This window comes from Manis javanica, chromosome 6 (genome assembly GCF_040802235.1).
Source record: "Manis javanica isolate MJ-LG chromosome 6, MJ_LKY, whole genome shotgun sequence".
Lineage (NCBI taxonomy): Eukaryota > Metazoa > Chordata > Mammalia > Pholidota > Manidae > Manis > Manis javanica.
Genome location: NC_133161.1, coordinates 72,802,858 through 72,828,825, shown reverse-complemented (window position 1 = coordinate 72,828,825; position 25,968 = coordinate 72,802,858). Strand labels below are relative to the sequence as shown.

Genomic DNA, 25,968 nt, shown 5'->3' with positions numbered 1-25,968 from the left:
GCTACTTCTAAGAACATTTATAGCATCTAGTTCTTGTTTAGTGACTGCAATATCTTATAATAGTTCAGTCTTTGAATCTTTGATGATATTAATAACAGGTATCTTTGTCCTGCAGTCTTTATTTCTTACTAGTTGTCTTTCTATGTTTTTTTTTCCCTCTATCTTTCTGATTAGACTATTTCATCAGCTGTCTGGAGATCCTTGGCTGTCTGCCCATAGCAAGATGAGGGGCATGAAAAAGTTTTGGGCAAACTCAATTTACATGGTTAGGCCTGTCAACTGTGGGATTCATTTGTGGGTAATCTGATGGTCAGAAGTAGGAGGAGACAGTGAGGAAAGAAGGCTACGTGTCTTGATATTCAGTTAAAAACTTTCAATAGGTTGTCTCTCAGTCTTGGTTTAGGATTCAGCTTTCTTGGGACTGACTAGTCAGTTACAACTCAACCATAAGTTTTCTATCTCCCAAACTGTGTTGAAGATGTTTCTTCTTTCATTATCTATTTACATGTGGACTTAGGCATTTAAAAAATCCATTCATTATAAGTTTAGTGGGTTTCCAGGAGAAACAGAAACTACCATGAATGTTGTCTGATGATTCTAATAGGAACTAAAGCATTCTTAGCCTTTTCTATATGATTATTAAAGTATCTACCTTTTGGCCCTTGCGAATTCACCAGCCTTATCTCATGTCCATTTTATATTTTGACCACTTTTCAGTTTCTTGAGTGCATCATGTTCTTTCTTTGGCATCTGGCCCCCACAGGGGCTGAACCCTCTGCTTAGAACTCCTGTGACATTTCTGACCCTCATATAATGGTGAAATCTCCCTGCTGTATGGTAGTGATCCAGTCCTTCCCCTATTTTAAAATGGGTCACCTTTTATTTTCCCTCACTAGTCTGTGAGCCCTGGGCAGGCAGGGGCTGTCACCATGCTCCACCTCCTTCACTGTGGCATAACCGACTCTTAGTACTGTGCCTAGGACATAGTAAGTGCTCAAATGCATTTGATGAATAAATAAATGGAGATGAGTGAAATTACTGATTATGATATGAAAACAGAGATAGTACTGAAAACTGATTCTGTTAATCCTTTCTTTTCCACTATATTGGCCTATCCATGTTTTCTTGGTTTGTAGTTAGAAGAAATCAAATAAGCTTAATTAGAAAAAGGAGATTAAGTTTGTAGGTGCGTAGGACCAAAATTGTTGTCTATCTCTAGTTTATAGTTGAGGAGGCAGAAGATTGGTGATACTAAACAGGTCATGAGAGAAGGTTCTAGAACTGAGAATATCTTCTGGCCCCTAACCCATTTCCTGCTTAACTGTTTGAAACACACCTAGAATGTTTCCTCTCCAACCTTATTGTCCTTTGTACTCTGGGTATTTCTATGTCACCCTCTGTATCTGACTTTCATCAAATAACTACAATTGAGCTGTTATTTATGGGACTATATCAGTGATTCTCACTTGGTGGGGGTTGTAAAAGAATCATCTCAGAGGCTTTTTCAATCTACTGTGCCTTTCTTCCTTCTGCCCCCTCCAGTCTCTGACTAGGGTATTCTAGAGCAGTCCTTTGAAAATGCTCCCCAAGTGCTATAGACTGAATATTTTGTGTTCCTCCCAAATTCATATCTTGAAACCAAATCCTCAATGTGATGGTATTTGGAGGGTCTATGAGACATGATTATGTGATGAGTGTGAAGCTCTCATGAATGGGATTAGTGCCCTTGTAAAAGTTGCCCCAGAAAGCTCCCTTGCTTTTCTGCCTTGTGAGGACACACTGAGCAGATGGCCATCTCCAAACTGGAAGTGGGTTCTCACCAGAACAAACCTATGCTGGCACCTTAATCTTAGACTTTCCAGCCTCCAGAACTGTAAGAAAATAAATTTCTGTTTATAAGCCACCCAGTGTATGGTATTCTGTTATACCTAAACAGTCTAAGTGTATGGTATTCTGTTAGCCTAAACACTCTAAGACACTACACTAAGTAATTTTGATATGACTCATCCTTTATAGGTAAGGAATGTTGGATTAAATATTAGCTGTGACCACACTCCATTTTATGAATCCATCACTGACTCATGCCACAATGGTTCAACAAGTGATTGTTTTAGACACTTCATTTACGAAAAATAAGCCAAGTAGAAAGGAGCCTCTTTTTCAAAATCACTTGTATATCTTTAATACTACACTTTAAATTTCCATAAGGTACAAAAAAGAAAAAGACAGCCCTGGAATTTAGGAGCTTTGATCCAACCATTAACCTATCTGAGTTTGGCCAGTTCCTTGAACTTTCTCTGCTTCAGAATAGTTACTTTATGTACAGTAAGGACAACCATAATTATACTTGAAGAATATCAAAAGAAAAAGTGCCATACATCATGCTACACATCTGCTTTATAAAAGGAAAGTTTTGGTAATTAAAGTATGTTTCAATTTAAAACTGGAAGCTCTATGATCTTGAGGACAGTCTCTTGGCATCTCTAGACCCATTTCCTTGTATAATAGAGTGACAATGATAATATGTCTTGGAGTAGTATAGGTTAAAATGAGATCATCAATTTATAGCCTACTATAAACCATAAGTTATTTTAGTTATATTTTAATATTATAAATAGTACATCATTTTAGCTTGGGATATGATATGTCTGAAGACATTATCAATATAATATCCTATGGACACTTTCACTGGCTTATAAGCACTTAATTAGAATAGGCATGTGAATGCAGATGAACTATCAAGGGCCCTGGGAAGAGATACTGAGATGTTTTTGATAGAAGAGCCACATTTCTGAACTTAATTGCTCCTAACAGGAATTGCCTGGGCTGACCAAAAGGCGTAAGGTTTTGGTTCACTAAAGTATTAGCTTCTGACTGCTTTCACATCAATGCCCTGAGTTCAGTTACAGAACTGGCCCCTGAAGTTTAAGTCCAGTGGATGCAACATGATGCCCTGAAATTGTTGACAATCATAAATGAGAACCCTTTCTTAACGACCTATCTATACCACATACACAAGTAACATCAAAGCATGTAACTAAGCGAACTGTTGCTTAGTTAGAAACGGTGGTAGGTATTTTCATATATAAACTTCTGTTGTACACATTATATAACAATGAAAAACAAGAAGGAGATGCCATTATAATATTTAAGCATAGTTTAATAAAAAAGGGAATTTACAGTATTTCAACATACACTTTGACCCTGGTAGCTTATTGTCTTCCAAACTATTTTGAGCTAATTTATGCTTGACATCATTTGGATGCTTTTGCAACTTCTTTGTTCTTCTTGCAGTCATTTGCAAGTAGATTGGTTTGCTTAGGTGCCTATTAGGTCTCTGGATATTTATGATGGAAAAATACAGAATTACCTATAAAACAATCAGAAAAAAGGTTTTATTCTTGAACAAGCCTGGAGGTTTGTGTCAGCAGGGTTTACTTTCTGTAAATGTTAAAAGGGTTCAAAGAGTGACTAGGCAATGGATAACTGATAGAACAGAGTTGGGGAGAGATGGGGAGTCTCCATTTACCTGAGTTTGAATATATTGGTTTCTACAACTTTCTATTTCCTTCCTTCTTTTATTTTAATCTGCAATTTTACAAAAAAGGAAAAAAAAAAGAGAAATCCTTAAGACTAAACATTTTCCAATAGCTTGAACAGAAAAGTGGGTGACAAGAGTTCTGGATTTCATGTACCAGTTTTGCTGGTGACTCAAGGGGAACTTGGTTTGATATAGGCCGTGCAACCTTGTGCCACTTCAGTTTCTAGATGTGTTAAAAAAAGAAAAGGAACCATAAAACTCTTAGAAGATAACATAGGCAAAAATATCCTGAATATAAACATGAGAAACTTTTTTCTAAATGCATCTCCTCGAGCAAGGGAAACAAAAGCAGAAATGAACACATCGGACTATGTCAAACTAAAAAGCTTCTGTACAGCAAAGGACACCATCAACAGAACAAAGAGGCATCCTACAGTATGGGAGAATATATTTGTAAACAACACATCCAACAAGGGGTTAACATCCAAAATATATAAAGAACTCACATGCCTCAACACCCATAAAGCAAATAACCCAATTAAAAAATGGGTGGAGGATATGAACAGACAATTCTCCAAATAAGAAATTCAGATGGCCCATAGGCACATGAAAAGATGTTACACATCACTAATTATCAGGGAAATGCAAATAAAAACCACAATGAGATATCACCTCACACCACTTAGGATGGCCAGAATTGAAAAGACTAAGAACAAATGCTGGCAAGGATGTGGATAAAGGGGAACCCTCCTACACTGCTGGTGGGAATGTAAATTAGTTCAACCATTGTGGAAAGCAGTATGGAGGTTCCTCAAAAAACTAAAATTAGAAATACCATTTGACCTGGGAATCCCACTCCTAGGAATTTACCCAAAGAAAGTAATTTCTCAGATTCAAAAAGACATATGCACCCTTATGTTTATTGCAGCGCTATTTACAATAGCTAAGATATGGAAGCAACCTAAGTGTTGATCAGTAGATGAAAGGATAAAGAAGAGTTGGTACATATCCACAATGGAATATTATTCAGCCATCAGAAAGAAACAAATCCTACCATTTGCAACATGGATGGAGCTAGAGGGTATTATGCTCAGTGAAATAAGCCAGGCGGAGAAAGACAAGTACCAAATGATTTCCCTCATTTGTGGAGTATAACAATGAAGCAAAACTGAAGAAACAAAATAGCAACCGACTCACAGACGCCAAGAAGGGACTAGTCATTACCAAAGGGGAAGGGTGGGGAAGGGTGGATGGGGAGGGAGAGGAAGGGGATTCAAGGGTATTATGATTGGCACACATGGTGTGGGGGGATCATGGGGAAGACAGTATAGCACAGAGAAGACAAATAGTGACTCTGTGGCATCTTACTACACCGAGGGGCAGTGATTGTAATGGGATATAGGGGTGAAACGATAACATGGGTGAGTGTAGTAACCACATGGTTTTTTCATGTGAAACCTTCATAAAAGTGTATATCAATAATACCTTAATAAAAAATAAAATATAAAGGATAATATTTGATCCTAAAAATGATTAACTAGGGTGACTGTGTAGGTTTCTATAAGGACATTCAATTATGTAAATTTCTACCACTTTAATAATTTTACTCCAAATATATGTCTTAATTTTTAACTATGCTTTGGCTAAATTCTAAAATTTTACATTAATGAACATATATTTTGTCTCCTTAACTTCACTTTCCAACTCTATTCTGTACATCCTTGATGTCCTTGTTTCATGGATTTCTTTTCTCTGATAATATCTTTTCATACTGTTTCAGGTCAGTATATCTGCTTCTGCTTTTGCTGGTACTTTAGATTCTAATCAAATCCTCTGTATTTCATCTTACTTGGACTAGGATTCATTCCCTTTAAGTTTGCTGCCAGCATATTAGCCTGCTATTTTTCTAGGGACAAGATCTGTTTATAATAAAAGCATAATTATGCATAACATGATCAGAAATCATGTATCTTAAATTTCACATAATTGTTTTCAATGAATCTTTGTTTCTTGATCTTATTTAGGTACTGACTATTCTTCATTAATGTATCTACCTTTTAGTATATAAGCTGGGAAAGGAGACATTTCACTAATTTAGAATCAGAATTTTTCAGCTATGAATCATTTTCGAGGTCATCTAGCTCAAGCTTCTCGTTTTATAGATAAGGAAGTGGGTAAGTCACTTACTTGTCTAAGGCTGCACAACACCTGTGACAGAGTAGGGACTAGAATCCCAGAGACACTGTTGCTACTATTCCAGGCCTAATTAATGCGTGCTCATGTTGTAATTGATGCTTAGTTTAAGGTCAACCCATGCTGGATTCAGCCCCTAGGTAAGCTTACTTGTTTGTATTCAGACACTGCATTTTTAATTCAGGCCAGCCAAAATTATAACCTTGTAAACCAGAAGTTCAGATGCATCATTGGCACAGATCCATCTTCCCACTGAAAATACATATGAAACACAGATGCAGTATAATCTTTGTTTCTGAGGACAAGACATCACTTCTCAGAGGCAGAAATACTTTCTACATTCATTTCAGAAACATTTAATTTACACCCTTATAAAACAGACATTGTACCTTTTGTATTGTAGGGTCCCTGCCCTCAGGGAACTTAGAGTCTAAGATGGAGAAATATGTGAAACAAATAATTATATAAAAGTTGAATCTTATAACATAAGTGTACATATTTTAAAAGCATCCAGTTAAAAGTTTTCTTCTCTTTATCGTTTTCTTGCAAAATTAGCCATTTTAATATATAACCAACAAAGGAAGCAGATAAGCACATATTGGAAAGGTGGTTATCCATAATTGCCAAGGTTTATTTGGTCCACTACTAACCACTGGTTCTGCCAGGTATACTGTTGGAATTAGGTGAAGGTTTTTTGTTGGTAGGAGAGCTGAAGTTTTGGAGTAGGGTAGGTAAATATGAAGTAAATATAATTTTTATGTCTTAAATTAGTATTTTTATTGTAAAAATAACATATTCTTTGGGTAAAACATTCAAATTATACATAAAGGTGTAAAGTGCAAAGGAAATAGTCTTTCTCTTCTGAGTATGCACATTTAACAGTTTTCTTTTTCTTCCCAGAAGTGTTCTATGCATATAGAAATGTGTGTATGTTTTCCCACAAAAGGGTTAATGATAAATATGCTTTTTTCCCACTTAGCCTAAATGTAGTTATACATCAATACATATTGACCTTTCTCATTAAAAAAATGTTAACCTAATACACCTTTGTATGCATATACCATAATTCATTCAAGCAGAAGTTGACTTTAAAAAGTAGGAAATACTAAATACTGTGGGGTGGGGAGGGTAAAACGGAAAAAGCACGAAACAGCCATTGTTAAGAGTGACTAATAGAACAGCCACAGACATATGGTGGTCTATTAAATTATTGACAATTTTTTTGTTCACCAGGAGATAGAACACATCAGTATTCCGATTGACTGCTGTTGTGTTTTCTTTCACAGTTACTGATAACTTCCTCCCTAACTAACCGGAGGAAGTGGTAAAAGTCAAACTTTTGTCTGAAACAACACTTGCGGTCAACCAGGACCCAACATTCTTGCGCTTTGAGGCTTACCTCCTTTGAATTCCCCACCGTCCTCTACTCCCTGATTGGCTTGACTTCCTTTCTTTTATCAGCTGCACTCTCTCAAGCCCCTGTAATGTGCTCAGTACAAGCAGAACAAATCAAAGTGTTCTACCTCACAATTTAAGGAAGGCAGGGGGCTAGTTTTTGTTTTAAGATAAAATCTTTTAACAGAACATGAACTCCCCAAAACTTCCTTTAAACCAAGCAGCATTGTCACGTGCTCACAAGCTCTCATTACTTACACAGCCAGATGACTCAAGATTACTAAATTTCTATTCATAAGGAGTTTGCTGGCCCCCAGTCAACACATTCAGGCCCTCCCCCATCTTCCTTCTCTCTCCCTTGGGAGACTGACGTTTGGAGTGATGGCTACACCATGTTTAAATAGGATGAAGACTATGTGTGTTGGCAGCCTGACCTATTCTGGGATTTTATAAAGCTTCCCCTTTCCTTTTTAAAGTTCATTTTTTGAGGTGGGGAAGAGGTCAGAATTTTTTGGCTTCTAAGTCTTCTAACTTAGAAATACATTAAAAAAACGAAACATAGACTAAGGACTTCCGTTTGCTATTTACTAAGGAACTAGGTATTCGTATCAGAAATCAGGTACATCTAGATTCCTGTGTACCACTCAGTGTGACACAGGGTGTAGGAAAACGAGCACTAGCCCTGCCGTGTGGTTTCCAGTTGAAGCTTCTGCTTTTGCACTTGACTCTACACCTTTCCTTGTGAATTTGTCACTTCATAGCTTCCTTGGCAAAATCGGGGGTAAAAAAAGTCACCGTCAAACTTGAGTGCGTCGAGAGGCCTTTCCTGTCCCTCGACCCAGAGGCAGTGGTGCGGCCACCCCCTTCCCTCCCACCCCTGCGCTCTTTTCACACACGTTCCTGGCAGAGAGATGACCACTCAGCGCCTTTCCTCCGGCGGCCTCCCCACAGCCCAGACGGGGTCCCCAAGCGCGGCCCTCCGCGGGCCCGGGCGGGAACGCGCGGGCGGGGCGGCGGGGTCGCGGGAGGAGCGCGGGGCGGCCGCGAGGGGGCGCCGCGGGGCGGGAGGCTGCGGAGGACACAGGCCCCGAGCGCGGAGCCCAGGTTGCCCCGGCTCCCAGCGCCCGCGGGCTTTCGCCTGGAGGAAGGCGGGGCGGCGGAGGCGAGGGCGGGGCCGGCGGTGGGGCCTCGCCGCGGCTCCTTCTCCCGGGCGCCCGAAACTCGGGGCTGCGAACTTCTCCCAGCAGGCGCCCCGCGCCTTCGGCGCCCCTCGGCTCCCGCCCCTCGTCCTCGGACCGCCCCCGGCCGCGCCAGCCCCATTGCCGGCCGCCCCGCGCGTCTCCCGCTTACAAAGGAGGGAAAATGAGCCAGGCGGTGCGGTGCGCGGCCGCCCCCGGCACCACGTAGAGCGCCCCCGCCCGCGCAGCCGCGGCCCAGGCCCGAGCAGAGCCCGCCGCTCGCCGCTCGCCTCCCGACCCTGCGCGCTGCCTCCCGGCCGGAGGCGAAGGAGGCGGAGGAGGAGGCGCCGCCGCTCCCTTCCCCGCGCCGCGCTCCCGCGCCGTTGTCAGCGCTCCGCTCTGGACCAGTTTGGGGAAGTTGCCGGGGCCCCGTGTCGCCCAGATGTGCGACCTTATTGAGCCGCAGCCGGCAGAGAAGATAGGCAAGATGAAGAAGTTGCGGAGAACTTTGTCGGAGAGTTTCAGCCGCATCGGTGAGTGGCGCGCTGCCCGGCACCCGGCCGGCGCCCCCGGCGCCCGCTCCCTTGGCCCCGCGCTCCTGGCACTGGCCGTGCAGCCGCAGCCCTCGGCCGGCGTGGGGTGCGCTACGCGCGGAGGGTGCAGGAACAGTGCCTGGGACCCGGGGGAGGGCGACGACACCCCTCTTCCTCACGATCTGGGGGTTCGTTTGTGGGCCATCCTAAGCCTACAGTTTGGGTTCCCTCTCCTCGCCCCCAGCGTTCGGGCTTTTTCGCCGGCGGGGGACAGGCGATGGGACTCCCCGGCCCCCACCGCGCACGGTGCTGCGCGGCCCCCTGGGTCACTTTATTTTTTATTTTTTTTATTTTGCAGGCTTTGGTACTGCGTGTTTAGTCAGTAAATTAGCTTTGGAAATTGGCGAAACGTTGAGTTGTGTGCCTTGGTATCATCTCACACATCCAATCTAAAGAGAAGTGGGACAGATACCTTGGGACCTTTTGTTCGGTAGTTCGGGTCCTCGAAAGCTAAATGTGGGTGTTCAGGCCCGAGGTCTTTGAATCTTTTCATTGCTGCAGAGCAATGCATGCTGTGAACTTGTCTGAACATTTAGGAATAAATCTCTTGAAGTTCTTCCATCTACTAGAGCTACAAGGGCTTTTGGCTTTCAACCAACTAACTGATAAGCAGATAAAAATCGGCCGAGAAATGTTTAGGACATTTAAGTATAAATCCATGTCACGGACTATAACAGGATGACAACAGTATCACGTGTAATGGGTTTGTTAGATTTCTAGGGTTGGCCATAGAAAACCCCTTTTAACATTAAGACAGGAGCTGCATCCTCTACACATCATAACTTTGATTTATACAGGTAACTGCTTTTAGCAAGAAAATCGTACAAGCAGTAAAAATAAGAGTCCTAAGAAGCCTTTCGGCCTTTGTTCCACTTGTTTAACATGTCATCCATGTTAATGAAGGTGTTAACAGAAATTAAGCATAAGGTGCTTAATTCCTTAAAATAAAGCCCTGGAGTGCATGAGTGTTGTAGTTATCCTTCCAGCCATACCTTTAAAAATCATTAGAGTGCATCGTAAACTATGCAGACTTTCTTCAAGTAAGAGAAAGCATGGATCAAAATTTAGCCTAGTTTTCTTTGTTGCCTTCTAACTTAAAATTTCCTATTAGTATACAAAATTTTTCTTTCCTGAGATGACTGTAAAGTTATGGTGTGAAACCAGTGTTTAGTCCTGGTTTCATTTATTACATGTATTGTTATTTGCAGTTTCAGTCTTAGAGTTAGGAATGTGTATGAAGAGTTCCTACGTTCAAATGAAGTTTGGCAAGAAGGGTGTGAGAGAGCAAGGTGTTGACTCCACCTGCATTATTCAGGAGGATGTTTCAGCCCCCTACCCAAATCATCACAGAGGCGGTTCTGGAGTCCATTAAACCCTATTCTAAATCACATTAACTGTGTATTTACTAATGCTAATGACTCTGTTGGAGCCCTTCCAGTTTTGTGTTAAATAATTCATTTCAATTGAGTCTTAGTATGAAGCCAAGGACATGAATATAAAAATTCCTTATGTTTAAATAATTTCAAGGTTTTGATGACAATCAGTAAAATTTGGATGAACTACAATTGTAGTTAACTGGATTTTCTAGTTTACTGAGATACAGTGATGTGAAACTCCTTTTGATTTCAAATCTTGTTAAAACGTCTTCTAAGATCTAGTAGATTTTACTTCCTCCCTTTTGGAAACAGTACAGTGCAGTGAACAAAACAATTTCTTGTGTTGATGGAGGGTCAGGATTCTGAATAGTAAGTCTTATCCTAAAATACCTAAAGGGGAGATGAACAGGCTTTAAGTGATTATGATTGTATACTAAGCCTAGCACATTCATTAGAATTAGCATTATAGAAAAATGAATCTTAATTTTATAATGCTTTATTTGTAAAATCCAAAAGCCATGAAATCAGTCTGATTATTTAAGGATTTTTAAGTTGCTGGAGGCTGTTGAATGGAAACTTTACTGTGGGATTATTTAGTGCATAGCTGAAGGGTGAAGGCCCTGTGTCAAAGGGACTGAGGATTTCCAGCGTTGCCACTGGTAGTTGAGTGACCTTGGACAGGTGCCTTGAATTCTGAACTTCACTTTTTCCTATACATCTCAGTTCTGTTATTGCACTTAATAAATAATGTATATGATGTTCTGTGTGGTAGTTAATACTCAGTAGCCATTCATAATATGGTGTTGTTATCAGTGATTGCATCATACTAACGTAACTGATCTGGGTGGAGAGCAAGAAGTAAGGGACGAAGTGCCCGCTGACTTTACAGTAGTAGCTAACTTAAAACAGGATGGGTTTGAAGTTAGGTTGGTCTGGGGTTGAAGCCCATTTTTTCAGCTTTCTGTGTGGCTTGGGCAACTAGCATAATTTCCCTAAACCCCAGAGTCTTCATCTGTAACTTTTCTTAAGATTGTTGTAAAAATTAAGTTGGATAAAATACATAAGATATCTAGTGCAGTGTCTGTCACATGGTGAAGATCCTTAATGAGGGCTGTTGTGCCTTCTGATCCTCCCCTTATCTCTGCCTCTCTCCTTTCTTCATTGGTACTTCATGAGGACATCACAGAGTGAATGGCTTATTCCTATTAAATAATCCAACATTTCAAAATATTCACTCCCTTAACCAGTCTCTAATAGCTTTTGAAATAAGCATGATGTCTTTATTGTACTTTTTCAGTATGATTCAAAGTATAGCTTGTTATATGTTCAGAAGTACAGTATCATTGTTTATCCTTAAGATACTAGTAATCATTCATCTACAGAAAATGAGAACAATTTTTGAAAGTATGAGATATGCAATCAATATTTATTATTATTAATAATTCTGATTATATAAAGGTGACAATGCTAATGTTTATTGTATTCACAAATGAAAGCTCATGCCAATTTTATTATTGTCCACCCTGAGTACAGCAGGTTTGAGCTTACTGTATTATAAAAGTGCTAATGAAACACTGACTTTCAAGCTATAGCACTCTAATTTATTACACCTGCCAGGAAGTGCTATATTACCATTATGGTTCTTTTATAAGATGGGTGTGAATGAATTTCAAAATCCTTCACTGATTTCAGTGGTGGGTATTTATGGGTTTCTGCTGTATAGTGTTAGTGTATTCACGTATTTAGGAATTACTGTAGTTGACTCCTAGTTTCAAAATTCAGATTAGCATAAAGACCAATGGGAGCTTAATTGTGAAAAAAGTTTATAAGAAAACCCACTTTCTCTTTTCTTTTGTTGTTTCTTTTTTATTTTTGAATGATAGCCTGGGAGGAGAAAGGCTTTCTGGTATCGGTATCAGATTAAGGTCAAACTGACATTTCTTCATATTCATTTGAATGCATTTCCTCACATTTTTTTGGAGTATCTCCTAGAGAAAGGAAGTTTATTCTCTGTGATATTTGAGATAAACCCCATGTATACCATATCTTTAAAAGATGTGGTTTGTGAGACGAATAAAGGGAAGAGGCTGTGGTTACACTGAGTTTTTTCAGGTTTGTTACCTTGTGCTGTTAAGTGTGTAATTCTAGAGTCCAGCTGTCATTTGATAAACCCATTCTGTCAGAAAAGAGAAATGCAAGGTTAAAGGTTCAGACACAATATTTAACTGTTGTACTATGTATCTTCTCCCAATGAGGTTTAATTTTAATTTTTAATTTAGTTTGAAATTCATGAAATGGAATTTGTCTATGATCCTTACATAAGAGAATAGTGTATGGTTTTCTTATGCCAAAACTTTAGTGTGTCTCGAAATATAAGATGATATCCTTTTGCCATTGAGGTAGAACTCCTTAATTCAACAAATGATGACTGAGTTATCTCCTGTGTGTTGAATATTGTGCTGGCATTCATTTAGTTACCATTGTTACCTGACCCTGTTCTCAAGGACTTTAAGAAAAGATGGGCCAGTGACTGGACATTGACTATATAGAGTGACAAATTCTATGAAGATTAATTTGCTGTTGGAGAACATAGTAAGGACATTTTATTCTTGGTGATATCATAGAAAGTTTTCTAAAGGAAGCCATGTTTAAGCAGAAGACTGAATAGAATATCTGATTTCCCAAAAGATTTACTATATGCCCCTTTGCTAGCCCAGAAAACTGTAGTATGCTTGTTATTCCATGATATTCTTGAAGACAGTTGTGGGTTTACGTTTACATGAATGATTAATGACAGTCAGGGAACGTAATCAATAACAGGATGTTGTGTGCTTGTTTAGGTCAGAGTTTATTCATCAATGACCTGATAAATATTTGGCAAAGACACTTTTAATCATCCCTTGTTGTTATTAACTGCTGTTCAGGGCAAGAATTCAATATTTAGAAGAAACTGTGTAAGGTGTCAATCTAGCAATGAAAGGTTTCAATGAAGCGATGGGCTTCTTGGTCTTAAAATGCTCTCACCTGTGGTGTCTTGGCTTGAGACTAGTGTGCAAGGGAGAGAATCTGGCTTCCTGCTCCTTATATCTTAGAAAATACCTGCAAATACCTCTTCTATTTCATTCTTTTCTTTTCACCTGTAGACCCACCCTGCTAGGGGAATTGGCAGAATTTAGGGGATAAGAAGGAAATAGTCCAGTCTGGGTGTTGAAGACCTTATAGATTTCTGCTTGTTTCATCTCTCAACTTGAGGGCCTTCATTCCATGTTTATAGTTCCCTAAGAAGTACTATCAATTGTAGTTCTGATGAGATGTTTTGCTTAAGAAGACCCATGGCTGAATTTCCAGAACTTTTATCATTCAAAGGTAAAGAAAATATATTTAAGTTTGTTGTGTGAATTAATTATAAGCTTACTGCTGTAGCTTTGCATCTTGTGTGGCAGCCACATAATGTGTTTTCCATTAATCTGTGTTAAATGAGCTAGCTTTAAGGCTGAACAATAATTGACTTTGTATGAAATCAATGAGCTAATCATTTCTTATTCCAGACATATTGCCTTTTTTAGGTGAATCAACTTCTTTATATTTACATAGTCACTGATTTTACAAAGGAATCACTAGTCAATTATGTTAATTGAAGGACATGTCTTAGATTGAGGGAATGAAAAATATAGTAACATTGTTGGCTCATATTTAACGATTAGATCTTCTAGATTAGAAATTTTACATTTTAAATGAAAATGTAGCCATTAAGAATCACCTAGGATTATATCTATCAAAATAGGTTATTTTAAATATAATGTAAGTTAAGTCAAATACCTAACGAAATATGTGTGAGCTAAGCCATTTGAGACTCGGACAAAAGTCCATCTTTTTGTTTTCCATTCAGAAGAACTTGTAAATAAAGAAAATAGAGAAATCTATTACAAATCAGTTTCATAGGCAAAAGGGAAAACAGAATTAAACTTTGAGAAACATTTGTCTCTTTCAGAAACATTTTATCATCCCCTTTAACTCATCACCACAACCACATACTTCTTGATGTTTAAGAAGACAAATGTATAGTATGGAACAGAGAATATCCTTTTCAGGATGCTAGACTATGTAATCTAAGTTTTGATATGATACCTTCAGTGTAGGTACATGAATTCTCTCAGAGCTTAATTGCCAAAATAATTTGATTTCCGTTGCTTTTGTCAGGAACAGCTGTCCAAGTAGGAGCTACCCAAGTGCTTCTATCTGGCTAGAATTATCCAGCATAAACCAGTAAACTATGCACAGTTCTATAAATTTGAAAAATTTCCCCAGAGTTTTAGTGGTGGTTCAGCTAAGTTAGCTACTTTGTGCATTCTCCTAATATAAAACATTTTAATTGTAGGAATTCAGGGAACTAAGTGTTTGCCAGTTATACATGAAATACTTGTCTCCTTAGAATTATAAAATTTCATCTCTGAAGCCATGAATGTTTAGAATAAATTTCAAGTGTTAGCTAGCTCATATAAAGTATTCTGTGTGTATTGTTTCCTTTGGTGATACTTTGTTATAAAAATTATCCTGTTGGAAATTTGAGTTGTCTCAGCAGCACTTACTATGCCTGCCGGGTCTTTCATCACAGTACTGAACTTCTCACAGGATGATCCTCTTATTCAGGGCACCCTGCAGAGTGCATGCCATCTAAACAGTAGGCTGGGTGGTCCATACACCCATGCACCATCATATCTGCTCAAAAAAACCAGATGTTTTAAGGGGAAACTTCTTTAAGATTACTTTTTCATACTCATACTCTTTCAAAACACTTGCCTCCCAGAGAAGAGAGAGGGGAGAGAGATGCATACTGCTTTTCCATACTTGGGAGGATAGTTCTATTTACATATTTATGAAAGTGTTTCACAAAGTTGTACGCCGTGCAATTCTCTCATTTGCAGTTTTCCTGTTTGTATCATAAGATTGTTCAGGTTGGGTTACAGTTTTTTTTTCTGAAATGAAAACACTGTACTGTTTTGGCTTTTTTTATTCTGTATTCTAGAACTTAGATACTTGGTCTCTGATATGTATCACAATAACTGTTTCCTTTCCCTTTTTATTTTATAGCTTTGAAGAAAGACGATACCACCTTTGATGAGGTAGGTTAAATTTTTTTATCTAATGTTAGATGTATTTAATTACTGCCAGGTAAACTCAGTAGGTGCCATTTTTACACTAGAAACACACACAAAAAAAAGCCTTAAAAAAAGAGATGACACCTCTTTGTTTAGTTACATTATATTGTTTTTCAGTTTCAAATAATCATTCAAATGAATTTTGAATCAACAGAAATATATGTTTCTAAATTAACAGACAAAAAACACCCGTTGGCCTCTGAGTTGTTGCCTTCCTGCTAGTGCTGTGGCTGGTGAAGTCCAGTGTGAGGTGTGTGTTTAGGGCAAGTCTGGAGTGGTGGGTAACCTGGGCCCCGTGGTTGCCTTGCAGCAAGCACTCTTCTGAATTGGGTGTGATGGGCTGTTGTTGCCACATATTGTCTGTCAGACTCCCAAAGGGAGGAGCTGACTTCTCCTGTTCTAGATTTCCTATTCTTTGTATATCAGATCTGTCTTAATCTACTCACTACAAAGTAGCTAAAAAGCCTGTTCAAATAAATCAGAGGGTTCATACGGAATTAATCACATTCTAATGCAATTTTTAAATTGTGGTCTTTTGTAGTGTGATTGGGAATTACCTAGAGAAATAATGTGTTTACAAAATGTTCTCAAGAATGCTACGGAGTGAAGTGTTTCTTTGTCATAGTCCAAAGCCACAGTAATTGATCTGTGTTGTAAACTGGGCCATATGTATGTTTGTGTGTGTGTGTGTGTGTGTGTGTGTGTGTGTTTGTATGAACAAAGATGCATCTATAAGATGTGCTTATCCTACAGCCTAATGAAAGCATAGATTAGTTTGGTTGTGGTTGTTTGATTTGTTTTAAACAGTTGCAGATTTCACCTGTCCTCCCTCTGCTGTAGTGCTTCAGAGAGTAAAGGACATTTGTGCTCATGGAAAGTCCCCTTGGCCATGTGGCTGGCTGGGGTACAGGGCGGGCCTACTCGGGGAGAACCTGCTGCAGACTGGGATTTCTGGATGAGGCCAGCGACATTTGGCTCTCATGGTCGGCTGCTTCCTCTGCTGCTCCGTCGCTGCACCTGTTCTTTGTCCCCCAGACCCAGCTGTACAGAGCTGTGTCCCTGGGCTCCAAAGCGACTTCCCCAGCCAGCCAGCATTCCTGAAACAGCCTGTGAAACGTAGCTATTCTAGACCTGAAGCAATAGAGGAATCTTTTCTTCTTTAGCTATCGTAGGTAATAATGATGTTCTCCTCCAAACCTGTATTTCTGGAATTTCTGGAGTGTTACTGAGATGTTTTTAGGAGAGTATTTTTCTTTCTTCTTAGAATAAATCAATGTGAGAATATTGGGCATCTTTTCTCTCTTTATAAAGAGAAGTCTTCCCTCTAATTATGGAGGTAATTTAAGCTTACATAAAAAAGAAAAATAAGGAAAAGGAGAAAGAAAAATCTCCCAAATGCTATTATCCAGCTACAACCACTGTTGAATGTTCTTGCTTCTTTCCCCATATTTAACATAAAAAAAACCCAAAAGCCCATATACTATATCCTCCTTTTTTCTTTTAACCTATAACATGATTATTTCACATGGTTTTACAGTTGACTCCTAATCATCATTAGTAATTTTAAAAACCTCCTGTCTTGTTTAATGATTGTTAGTGATTGTATGTTATTCTATCATGTGGCTGTGACATTAGCTTTATAAAAAATCTGAGGCTAGCACCTAGATGAAAGTTAAGAACACATATTATACATATCTCCAGCTCATATCTACCCAAAACTTCTCCCTTATCCTGTAACTTTTGCACAGAGGCCTCTATTTTGTAAGCGGGACAAAATTATCCTTAGCTTTACAAAGTGTTTTCCCACCTCTGTACCATGGAGACTGGTTCAATATCTCCAATCAGTAAATTACAAATGCTACACTGGAAGAGACATTAGAAATCAACGTGGCCCACTTCATCATTTCACAGATGGAGAAATTGAGGCCCAGAAGGGCCAGGTAATTTCCAGTTAATCAGAAAAAAACTCAGGGCCAGGAGCAGCAGTAAAGGCACGCATGGGTGTGAACCCTAACTCAGTCACCCTCTCAAGGGCAATTTGACTTATTCTTTCCAAGTTTCTTATAAAACAGACATAATAAAAGTATCTTCCTCTTAAAGTTGTGAGGATTAAATAAGCTGAGTACACAAAGGTTCCAGAATAGTGAGAGGCACATAGTATCTGTCTCAGAATTGGTGTGGTCATCGTCTTGTCTTCCTCCTCAGTGTATCAACATGATGTCCACCTTCCACAGCTGTAAAGGCTGCAAGGAGGATAGAAGGATTCAGTTTGAAATTAAGAATTACGTTATGAGGAGGGTCACTTTCAGATATTTCTCTAAAAATTCCATAGGAAGCCTCATGCAATGATTTGCATATTAAAACTGAGAATATGTCCAAACCCCACCATTTTTTAAGATTCCTTGAGAGGATGAGAACATTCAGCTTCGTAATCCTTTAGCTGTCTTACACTTGGTTGACATTCAATAAATATCTATTGAATATAAGTATATGTCTGTTGCAGATAAGGAGAGTGAGTGTTGAACCAAATGTCAGACAGTGTGGATTCTCATTTGCCAGTTCCTCGCTATTTGGGCAAGGATTTAATTTACCCAGGGCTCAGTTCTCTCACTTGTAAAACCAGTCAGTTAGACAGTGATCTTCAAGTTGCTTTCTATCTTTACATGTAGGATAGAATTCTACATAATAATCAGCATAAAAGTACAGGTTTACTAAGATCAGGAAAGAGCAACAGAACTGTGATTGCATAAACAGGAAGTCACTGAGTTCTTCTATGATCATCTTCAGGTTATATTGGTAGAAGTCTTCTTGAACTTGTTTCGTGGTCTTCTGCTTTTCAGCTCTGAGTGGAGGGACTCTAACGCTGTTGGAATTGAGTTAAGGGCTGAGTCTTGAAACCTGGGGGCTAGGTCAGCTTCTTAGATAAACATTGAGGTGTGGCAACTCTCTCCTTCCAAAGTATTTATGAGGAAGCTGAGGGCTCATAATGAGTGGCCTCCACAATGCCTGGAGCTGGAGCCTTAGCTGCTACACCCTGGTTCATGGAGAGTATTTCCCTAGGGTGTGTGTGAATGACCTTGAACAGAGGAGAAAAAGAAAAACGAACTCATTTGAAAGACAATTATTTGTTATTAAATTGGCTGAAATAACATGGCTGCTAATTTTCATAACCAGCCTGGAAGCATATTCAGGAACTGTGAGCTCATGATCATTGTGGAGGGAAAGTGAGGCGCATTGGAAGTGAGTATGAGAGCTTCAGATATGTGACGTAGGAGGCAGTTGTGTTGGGACAGGGAATTCTGTGGAAGCCCATCCTGTTTGGAGAGAAGATGCCCTGAGAATGATCATTTTGCCCTTCATTCATGGTGTTATGTGGGCCCTGATTAAAATAAGAAGCATTTTCTGTTCTGTGGGTTTAATCTGTACATATGTTATGGATACACAAATTATTTCTAAGGATATCCCAAATAAAATTTTGTTGTTTTTAGTTTGCTTTGTTTTTTTCCTCCCACAGAACGAATTGATCTTTGGAGCCTCAGGGTTTGGTTCAGTACATGGCCAAAGCGAAGAGGCTAAATTAATTGTCTAAGAAAGAAATGGTGAAGTCAGATTGAAGGACGAAACAGGATTGTTATTTTGTGTCATAGTTTTAAGTAGACAGTGTTTTTGCTGACATTGTGATGAGAGCTTCAGTAAGAGAGAACTTCCTGTCTCTGCTATGGCAGAACTTCCCAGATGTCTTTCTCACCTTCGTCTCCAGTAAATGCCGAGGCCATGTCCCTTGAGTGGTTCCATTTTTCTGGCAGAAGTGCGCAATAGTTGTACTATGACTTCAGGTGTATTTTTGAATCTTATTTTTTGATTTAATTATTTGTTTTAAAATAATAATGGTAACTAAAATATGAAAGGTCAGACCATGCAGTTGCTGTGCCCCAGTGTAAACTGTTTAAACTTTGGAAGCAAACAGCTCCAATTAAGTATATGTGTATAGAAAGAGTTAGAAACATCAGAAGCCATAGCAATTCATGAATTATTCGGGGTGTAAATTGAAAGGTTAAACGCTGTGTAGTTTTAGTTCTGCTTCCTGCCTCTGTTAACTGTAGCTCAGATGAATTGCCAGAACAGTGTTGGCTATGCGTGGCTCTTTGGTGAGAAATACAAATATTGCATTGACTGAAATAAACCTTTAAGATGCAGTTTCATTTGTTTATGGCATATAATCCAGATAATTAAGCACTTATTTGATTGGAAAAAATGGGTGATCAATTTATGAGTTTTCTAATTATTCTCTGCTCTGGTCATTTATTTCATGTTTGTGAAGTAGAGAGGTTGCCAACAGTATTTGGGCAACACTACTTGGGCATTTTCCAACTATTTTCTTTTTTGTATCCTAGGGACATGCATACAAAGCATATAAAATATCTTAACATTTTTACATCTGATTTGAAACTCCCTCAAGTATATTCTTATAGCTCAGATTGCTTCCTGTGTGCTCAATACAATAATTTTGTGAGATAGATGGGGGCAGTGTGCGTTGATCTCCGCTTCTAGCTTGTGTCCCTCTGTTATTTTGTATAAAGATATAAGTGTAATACCCAAAAATGGTTGCAGCAGTCATTATGAGAACCAGTCTGTACCGGTAAGTGCAAACATTATTTAGGGATATTTCTGGTCATTCTTTTTCATGCACTGAGGGTGGTGGGGGATGTTGCAGTCTTTTCTTACCTTCACTGTCTGCATCACTGGAGATCTCATTGTCTATGCAAAGCATGCATATATTGCATACAGTGGTCTAGCTTCAGATTTCCCTAACTTCCTCATCTAAAATATATTAGCAGTTTCTCTCTCTTAGCTCTCTCACCCCTGCTATACTCTCTCTGTCTCTTTTTTGCTGGTTTCCAGTTTCCAGATGATTCCCCTCTGTCTGCCTTGTGCCTTTCTTACAGCCCTAAACAACCCCGCTCTCCTTTGTTTCCTTTTCTGTTCACTCCTGGTATATCACTCCCTTGCCAGTATCCTCCATGGCCTTACCCCTTTGTACTTTGCCTGTAATCTGCTCTGCCCCACCTTGAGTTTGACCTGGCATCTTCTCCTCTGCTACCCAGTGGCTGCCAAGAGCTGTTTGAGGAAATCACTCTGTAAATAAATTTATCGTCTCCAGCCATAGCTGGAACCTGAGGCAACCGTGAGTCTCGCACTGTTGGCTGGCCTGTTTCCTGCTGAAACCTTTCCACTCCCCTCAACCCTTCTAGCTGCCCTCCTCCACCCCTCCTTCTTTTAGTAGGTGATTTTCCCTCTGTATTAGTTTCCCTCTGTATCTGTATAGATAGTCCTCTATCTATGCTGTAAATAGTACCACAGACTGGGTGGCTTAAACCACAAAAATTTATGGCCTTCAAGTTCTGGAGACCAGAAGTCTGAGACCCAAGTTTCCTCGGGGTTGGTTCCTTCTGAGGGCTGTGAGGGAAGGAAGGATCTATTCCAGGCCTCTGTCCCTGGCGTGTAGATGGCCGTCTTCTCCCTGTGTGTCTTCCCAAGCTCTTCCCTCAGTGATTGTCTTTGTATCCAAATTCCCTTTCTTTAAGGACATCGGTCACATTGGACTAGGAGTCCATATCCTCCAGGACCTCTTCATCTTAATTTAACTACTTACATCTGCAATAACCCTGTTTCCAAATAGGATCACGTTCGGAGGTTCTGTGGTCAAGGAACCTTTGGAAGTTTTGGTGGACACAGTTCAACTCGTAACACCCTCCAACTTCTAGAACATTTAATGCTCTTGGACGTCAGTGCCTTGCCCACATGTGTACCTTCATTTGTTCCCATCTCTTACCCTCTGCTCTTTGGTCTCAGACGAGGATGTGTCCATCCTTCTGTTCTAGACTAGTTCCTCTTCCTTATTCTCTTGATTCCTTTTCCTCCTTTCCACTCCAGAAGCTTGTGTAATTGATTTTTTCCTTTCTTATCTATGTTTCCTGTCTCTTCCTTTTTATGGGTACTTTTTCCCACCTGACATGATCCTAAACTTCCCTCCAAGCTCCACAGCCAGGCATTGGCTTGGCTCTTGTTCCCTGCTACCAGCAGCCTCCCACTGTGAGGAGCACAGTTGGCCTCATCCTCCCTTGCCTGGACTTGCGGTGGTCTTCTAACTGGCTTCTCAGCCTGCAGCTCACTTCGTATTTCAACAGAATGATGGATCTGAGTACAGTTCACACTGTTCTCCTGCTTAGTACTTTGAAAGCTCCCTGTCAGCAGCAGGCTCAAGTCCAAACTCCTAGCTCGGCTTTCAGTGCCTCTCGTGATCTCTGTCTTGCCTACCTTTCCACCTTTATCACATGGGCATCTCTTATTTCGATGCTCTTATTATCATTCCAGTGGTCACCACTTCAGTTCAGGACTTTATTATTTTACCTATTTTAGCTCAATAGCCTTTTAATTGGTCTCAGTGTTCTATCTCTCACTCTTCTAAGCCAGCCTTTACAAAAATGTCTTTTTTTGTCATGTTGCTTCCCTATTCAAAGATATGTGCATTAAGTGTTTATTGGTGTCTCTTTTATGTCACGCTCTAGGTATGCTCTGAACCTGACTCTGGTCTAGTCAGTCTCACAGAATTTAATCCCACTGACAGGTGCACGGTGACCAGCTCCTGACAGCTTACAGTGCTGGGTCTGGGCACAGTTCAATCTCACTCTCCCTTTATAGTAAGATTTTATATTACTTTATATCCTATTTTATTTTCACCGTGGTCATGTCTCCCAACCTTGGATGATATGAATCTATCCCATGCAGGAAGTCTAGAAACTCACAGACCATTCTCTGATTATGCTGGTCAGGGGTAAGTCATTGTATTTCAAATTCAACATTTTGGATGGCTGAAAAAAGGCCTCACTTCCTCATTTGTGTCATTGGAAATTTCATTGAAATTTTCAGATGCTTAAAACTTTTTGTGCTTCAGTTTTTCCTTTTTATAACTGTTTGATCATACGTACCATCTCCCTAATTATGGTAGACATAATTACAATAATGATGTCTAGTCCCAGACATTGGCTAGAATGTCTGGGTAGTGCTGTAAATATTCAGAGAGGAAGTACATGTCACAAAATACAAAGTGTATGACATTTAGGAGAGTTAGGCACTTCCATATTCTTAATTCCCAAAAGATGGAATGCCACAAAAGCAGAGAGCAGGAGTAGTGCCTCCTCTCTGTGAGCACCGTGCATCCTGACGGCAGCGCATTAGCCTGTAGGGTGTCTCTCCTGTAAGGGTGGTTGGTGTTCCCTTCTGGACAGTGCTTGGATTTGCATGTTTGAATTCATTTGCAGAAAGCTGACCTTTTACCTAGGTAGTCCCTTTATACAGCCTTAGTATTTCTGATTTTCATCAACAAGTACAAAAATAGGCCTATATGCAGGAGTATATAATACCCATTTCCTTCTGATTGCAGTTTGAGCCACTGATTTATAATCCACAGATCCTTAAATTGCTTGTTTGTGTTTATGATGGCCTCTTATTCCAGGACCCATAGTAATAATTGAAATCAGCTAATCCAAGGTTGGGGTTTTCTGAGGACTGGAATCGTGGTGTGTACTTTATCTGGAGTGTGCTGAATTTTAGGTCAATGTGCTAGACATACCTTTCTAAACAAACCTTCTCTGAAGGATGCATTTGTTAGGTAATTGTTGTAGTCCAAAATGCAGTTAACTCTTCTTATTCTCTGTGTCATAAAATTATAAAAGGCACAATTGCAAAAAATTGGAACCAGCAAATTGCTGTCAATTTTGCAAGCTTGATTTTTCTGGGATGTAGCAATGTCAGGTTTCTCAAAGGAACTCTTTTACTATGTAAAGACAATAGTTGAAGTACTACTCAATTTTTCCTTCTGAATCTACGTTTTTTTCAATATATAAAGTTGGTTCTGGTTATTCTCTTAATTAGTTTTTCAGTTTTCTTTTCTCTGCTTTCCTGCTTCCCTCCCCTCTTCCTTCTTTTTTTTCTTTATTTTAAGCATTTGAGCCTGGGGATTTTCTTAAGAAATTTTTTTTTTTTGATCTGAAAATATGGCAGTACATTTTACTACAGTGTCTCACTGTACAGTGTTATGCGTTAATAATGAGAATTATAGTTTTTTAGTGGATAAGTCTTTAAAAAAAACTACTCCAAATTCTAACTTCCATGATATTAAATCTTATATACATGGGTAAGGAATATGTGACCAGTTAAAGTAGAAATAATTGTTTCAACATGTAGTTGTGTACTCAACCTAATTGTATTAGGGTAGAAATTTGTTTGACTTTTCACAGGTAACTTTTTTTTCCAGCCTAGCAAATCAGACTTTTAAGTATTGGAAGAGACTTGGAATTAGATGGAGAACTTGGGGAGTCCTGGGGTTGCCATTTCCACATGCTTATTTATGTTTTCTCACTCTGGATACCTTCATGTGAGATGTCTGTAAAGTGTAATGTCTAGAAGGTATCTTCGTGTGCAGTCTGGAGATCACCCTTCTAGTCTAGCTGACCTCCAACACATTACAACCCTGTGTTCTAATCAACTAAAATACTGAAATATGGTAATAATTTCCTTAAAGAAAATGTAGGGCAGATTAATGCTAGTTTCTCCATTGTGGTTGGTGTATTTTCTTGAGTGGGAAAGAAAGGGGCTAAGTTGCAGTTAGAGAGCCAAGACTTTGGCATATTCCAGAGTTTCCCATGGAGATGTGCTCAGTAGGAAATTATCACCCATGACATATGTCTTGGTGGAAACAAACTAAAGTATGTTCCTCTTATCTGTTCCTTGCCTTAACACTGGGCTATGACTTTCACTTAGTTACCTTAGAGCATTATTTGCTCTATTTTAAAGGATTTTCAAAACAAGGAGATTGCCCAGCTCCATAACTGATGAGTGTGGAGGGTGAGAGTTTTCTTAATGCTCCTCGAAGATTGTGGTACGGACTTCTTCACTTCCCTCTACCCAAATCACATGCTCTGAGAATAGTGCTGCTGCACTTAGGGTTATTTTTTGAGAGTGAGTCATATTCCCGCAGTTGTGTTCTGATCGTAAAAATGATTGAGAGACACTTCTAAAATGTCTACTCCTGAACTTTAGAAAGAAGTTGAAGATGGATAGAGGTGTAGTCACATGCAATCTGAATTTTTTGGAACAGCTGTTGATTTCAGATCATGCCTACTGATTTTTGGTTCAGAAAATATAGTCCTAGTTCTACCATTGTGTATTTCTTAATAGCACATTAATTTTCCACATATTTTGGCCAAAAGATAAACTAAGACAGTGATAAGGCAGTTTTTAATAGAGAAAGGGTTAAGTAGGCATTATTCTACAAGAGATAAAAATAAGTAACAATAACATACAAGTATTTTTCCAGTGTTGATGAAAATTTTTGTATTTTTTAAATTAAAAATTATACCTAAAGAAGAGATAGATTTTTTAGATAAAACTGTATATTACTAATAGTCATTCAAGGCATGAATAACAACTTCTTTTGTGTTATAGGTATTTATTTTGATCTTCTTTAGCTGTATATAGCTGTCTTTATATTGTCATGAAGTGAATATGATGGACAGTGTTCTGCAGTGCTGATTCTCTTATTTTAAAAGGCAGACTTTAATTTATAAATGAGCATTCTCAGGTCATTAGATACTGGGGTTCAGGTGTGCAAAAGGCGTGGTGACATATGGCCTGTCCCCAGATGCCCTAATTGAGCTCAGAACTTTCCCCAAGAGGTTTGCATTACTTTGTCTAAACGATGTGTTACATGTGCTGCATAAAGGTGCTTTAGTCATAAAAGGAAAAAATAATTATGTACTTTGCAAGATACACTGGTCTGCCTTAACATTAATTTCTCTATAGTTATTAGAAGATAAAAACTTTAAAACCCATATGAATGACATTAATTGGATGACCACAGTTTCAGATGATTCACTTTTAGTATCTACAGCATTCCCTTGATTTCCCTTATTATATTGTTTTATATATACACTTCCTTCCACTTGAATATTTTTTGCAGGCATTATAGGCATATTGAATTCACCCTGAACTTTTTTCTAGGTGGAATTTTTCCTTCTTATCACCATTACATACTTTTCACTGAATAATGTTAATATTTGTTAGGAAGAAAAGTAATCATGCTCATTTCAGAAAATCTATGAAGTATTAAAGAGCATAAAAAAAAATTTCAATATTGAATGAAAACCACCATTGTAGATGGAGTATGCCCTCAGCTTTGTTTCCTCTGAATGGGGGAAACATCTGAAAAAAGGAAATGCAACCTAAGGATAATATGGAAATTGAGATTCATTGAAGTTGTGACTTGACAAAGCCCCTGAGCTAGACAGCATTTTAATCCGTGATTCTAGCCTCATCTCTCTGCCCCCAGTGTGTGCTCAGCATCTTCCCGGGGGCTTCCCAAGAGAAGGGAGAAACAGTGCACAGGTGGCGAGGGTGCAGTGTGCCTCACAGAGCTGGGGGCAGGTCCCAGGGCTCTTACAGAGAGGCCGCTGATGTTCTGTAGTGATTCTA

At 39.3% G+C, this 25,968-nt stretch overlaps 1 protein-coding gene across 6 annotated transcripts in view; it reads left to right on the top strand.

Annotated features, from left to right (window-relative positions):
- Positions 1–25,968, top strand: part of CDK14 (cyclin dependent kinase 14) — an 835,688-nt gene that overhangs the window by 148,079 nt on the left and 661,641 nt on the right. For 2 of the 6 annotated variants that reach the window (XM_073238870.1, XM_073238871.1), the window contains exon 5: positions 15,368–15,399. Coding sequence is in view for 3 of the 6 variants with exons in the window: in XM_073238869.1 (XP_073094970.1) it covers positions 8,750–8,840; positions 15,368–15,399 (123 nt within the window). In the remaining 3 variants the exon portion in view is untranslated. Of the gene's footprint in view, positions 1–8,301; positions 8,841–15,367; positions 15,400–25,968 lie in introns of those variants that run through there. The other 4 variants (XM_073238869.1, XM_037019857.2, XM_037019858.2 and 1 more) reach the window with 4 other exon arrangements.